Source organism: Priapulus caudatus, unplaced genomic scaffold (assembly GCF_000485595.1).
Source record: "Priapulus caudatus unplaced genomic scaffold, Priapulus_caudatus-5.0.1 Scaffold685, whole genome shotgun sequence".
Taxonomy (NCBI): Eukaryota; Metazoa; Priapulida; class Priapulimorpha; order Priapulimorphida; family Priapulidae; genus Priapulus; species Priapulus caudatus.
The window spans coordinates 139,324-141,318 of record NW_014577746.1 but is presented as its reverse complement, the minus strand read 5'-3'; the positions used below and the strand labels follow the sequence as shown (position 1 = coordinate 141,318).

The 1,995-nt window shown below is 39.2% G+C and overlaps 1 protein-coding gene across 2 annotated transcripts in view; it reads right to left on the bottom strand.

The window, feature by feature from the left end:
- LOC106812775 (degenerin mec-10-like) overlaps positions 1 to 1,995 on the bottom strand; it is an 11,293-nt gene that overhangs the window by 5,733 nt on the left and 3,565 nt on the right. For both annotated transcript variants that reach the window (XM_014816747.1, XM_014816746.1), the window contains exon 5: positions 268 to 372. In XM_014816747.1, the coding sequence (XP_014672233.1) occupies positions 268 to 372 (105 nt within the window). The remainder of the gene's footprint in view (positions 1 to 267; positions 373 to 1,995) is intronic.

The window sequence follows — 1,995 nt, the reverse complement described above, 5'->3', positions numbered from 1 at the left end:
TATATATATATATATATATATATATATATATATATATATATATAATAACAAATAAATAAATGTATTTTGTATTTATCTCTTTGTTGGATTGTGTATTTCTTTGTTTGCTCATGAAAACCCATGCCCGAGCGGAAATTGCAAGAGTTATCATTACGTAATATCAAAAACACCTTATACTAGGGTTCTATATAATATTACCTTTGTTATCAGTATATATGCTAACCCTAAAAATATGTTAAAAATAACATGCCACATACATCAATATACCGTCATGCTATAACTGTATTCTGGAAAGTAAGTGAGATAGCTGTACTTCCCCACATCCTCATACACGCAGTCACTGTAGGGCGACTCCAAGCGCGTAACAAGTTTCTGCCAAAATATAATAAAACACTCGTTAAACTATTAGCGGCAATGCTATAAAGAGTGGAAACCTTTCACTCCGCTTCGCCGAAATTTCCAATCTGTGTTACTGTACACGCTGTATATTTCGCGGTGGTTTAATAGCGGTGGTATAATCGCGAACGCATTCCCAACCGCAAAAATAACAACACACGAATAATTCATACCGATTCATACCAAATAATTCATAATTCACCGACCGCAAAATTAACCACTCGCGAAATTGTCCGTCAAGTCTGAATTCGCGTAAATATCTGTACGCGAAAAATATGGCGTGTTCAGTAATTGCTTTATCGACAACGATACGTCATTCTGACTCATATGTTGACACAATGAAGTGACGAGCGTGCGATGTGACGTCACAATGACACGGCGTGGTGACGATGACAAAGTGTCACACAATACCTACTGCGAAGAGGGTGACATTCATGCTCGGAGGTGAAGGAAACTGCGAAAATGTGGTGAAGAGGGTACCACAGGAAGAACTAAGCGGGGATGAGGAAGATGAAGATAATGATGAAGTTGTTTTTGAATAATTGAATGAAGGCATTCTTGTATTGTACAGTGAGACTCGTTGTTCTTGTGTGACATGACAGTGATCGAACCATTTGTCCATTATTTCATTTCTTTGTTCAGTATTAAGGGTATGTCTGAATATGATGTCAATTACCATTTTTAATTGTTTTTATTCAAAAATGCTCAACCTGTATTAACTGGCATACATCAGATTTGGAACAAACTGGGTTGAATTGTGGAGAAATTGTTAAAACATGTTATATATGTCCCTGAACATAGCCCAGACTAGTCACGTTGGGAATTGCCGCTACCGCGTAAAAAGAAAATTCATATCTCAAGAACTACACCAGATAGAGTAATGGTATTAGTACCGAAATGTTCGCAATACCCAAGTTTATATACATGTTCCATACATACTTGGGGTCTAAATACAATATTATCGCCGTTATTTACAAAAAAGTGTATTTTCTGGTGGCCATGTTGGATTAGAAAAAAATGCTCAACACTTACGAGCTGGCATACATCGGATTTGGAATCAGCACATAAACATTGACAGGAAACAAAATAAAAACATTATATATGTTGAAAAACAAGCACCTGTGCCCTCTAGCCTGGACTAAAAGGGAAGGTTCTTGGTTGTGAGGGAGGTCGGACGTGAGTGCGCGAGGCACGCGTCTGCGTGCCTCTGTGCGAGCGTATCTGGTTTGAGAAACAATATACTATTTGCTGAACACAACTGCTTGGAGTTTGGAGTTTCGATCATTATTCATCGCTACAACAGATCTACATTTAAGCGGGTAACGTCATCATCCTCGTTACACTAGCACGCACGCACGCACGCACGCACACACACACACACACACACGTACGATTTCATGCACGCATGTAACGTTCACTTGTATATACGCTCACCTGCATACCCACACACATGAACACGCGTGCGCACGCTCCCTGAGATGCACGCACCCTTTCTACATCTGCGCTCGCACATGCAGGTCGAGGATCTTTGCTGCTTATCACAGTAAGATGCATAAAATCATGCAATACACACATATTAATCAAAAGACGAACAAACTT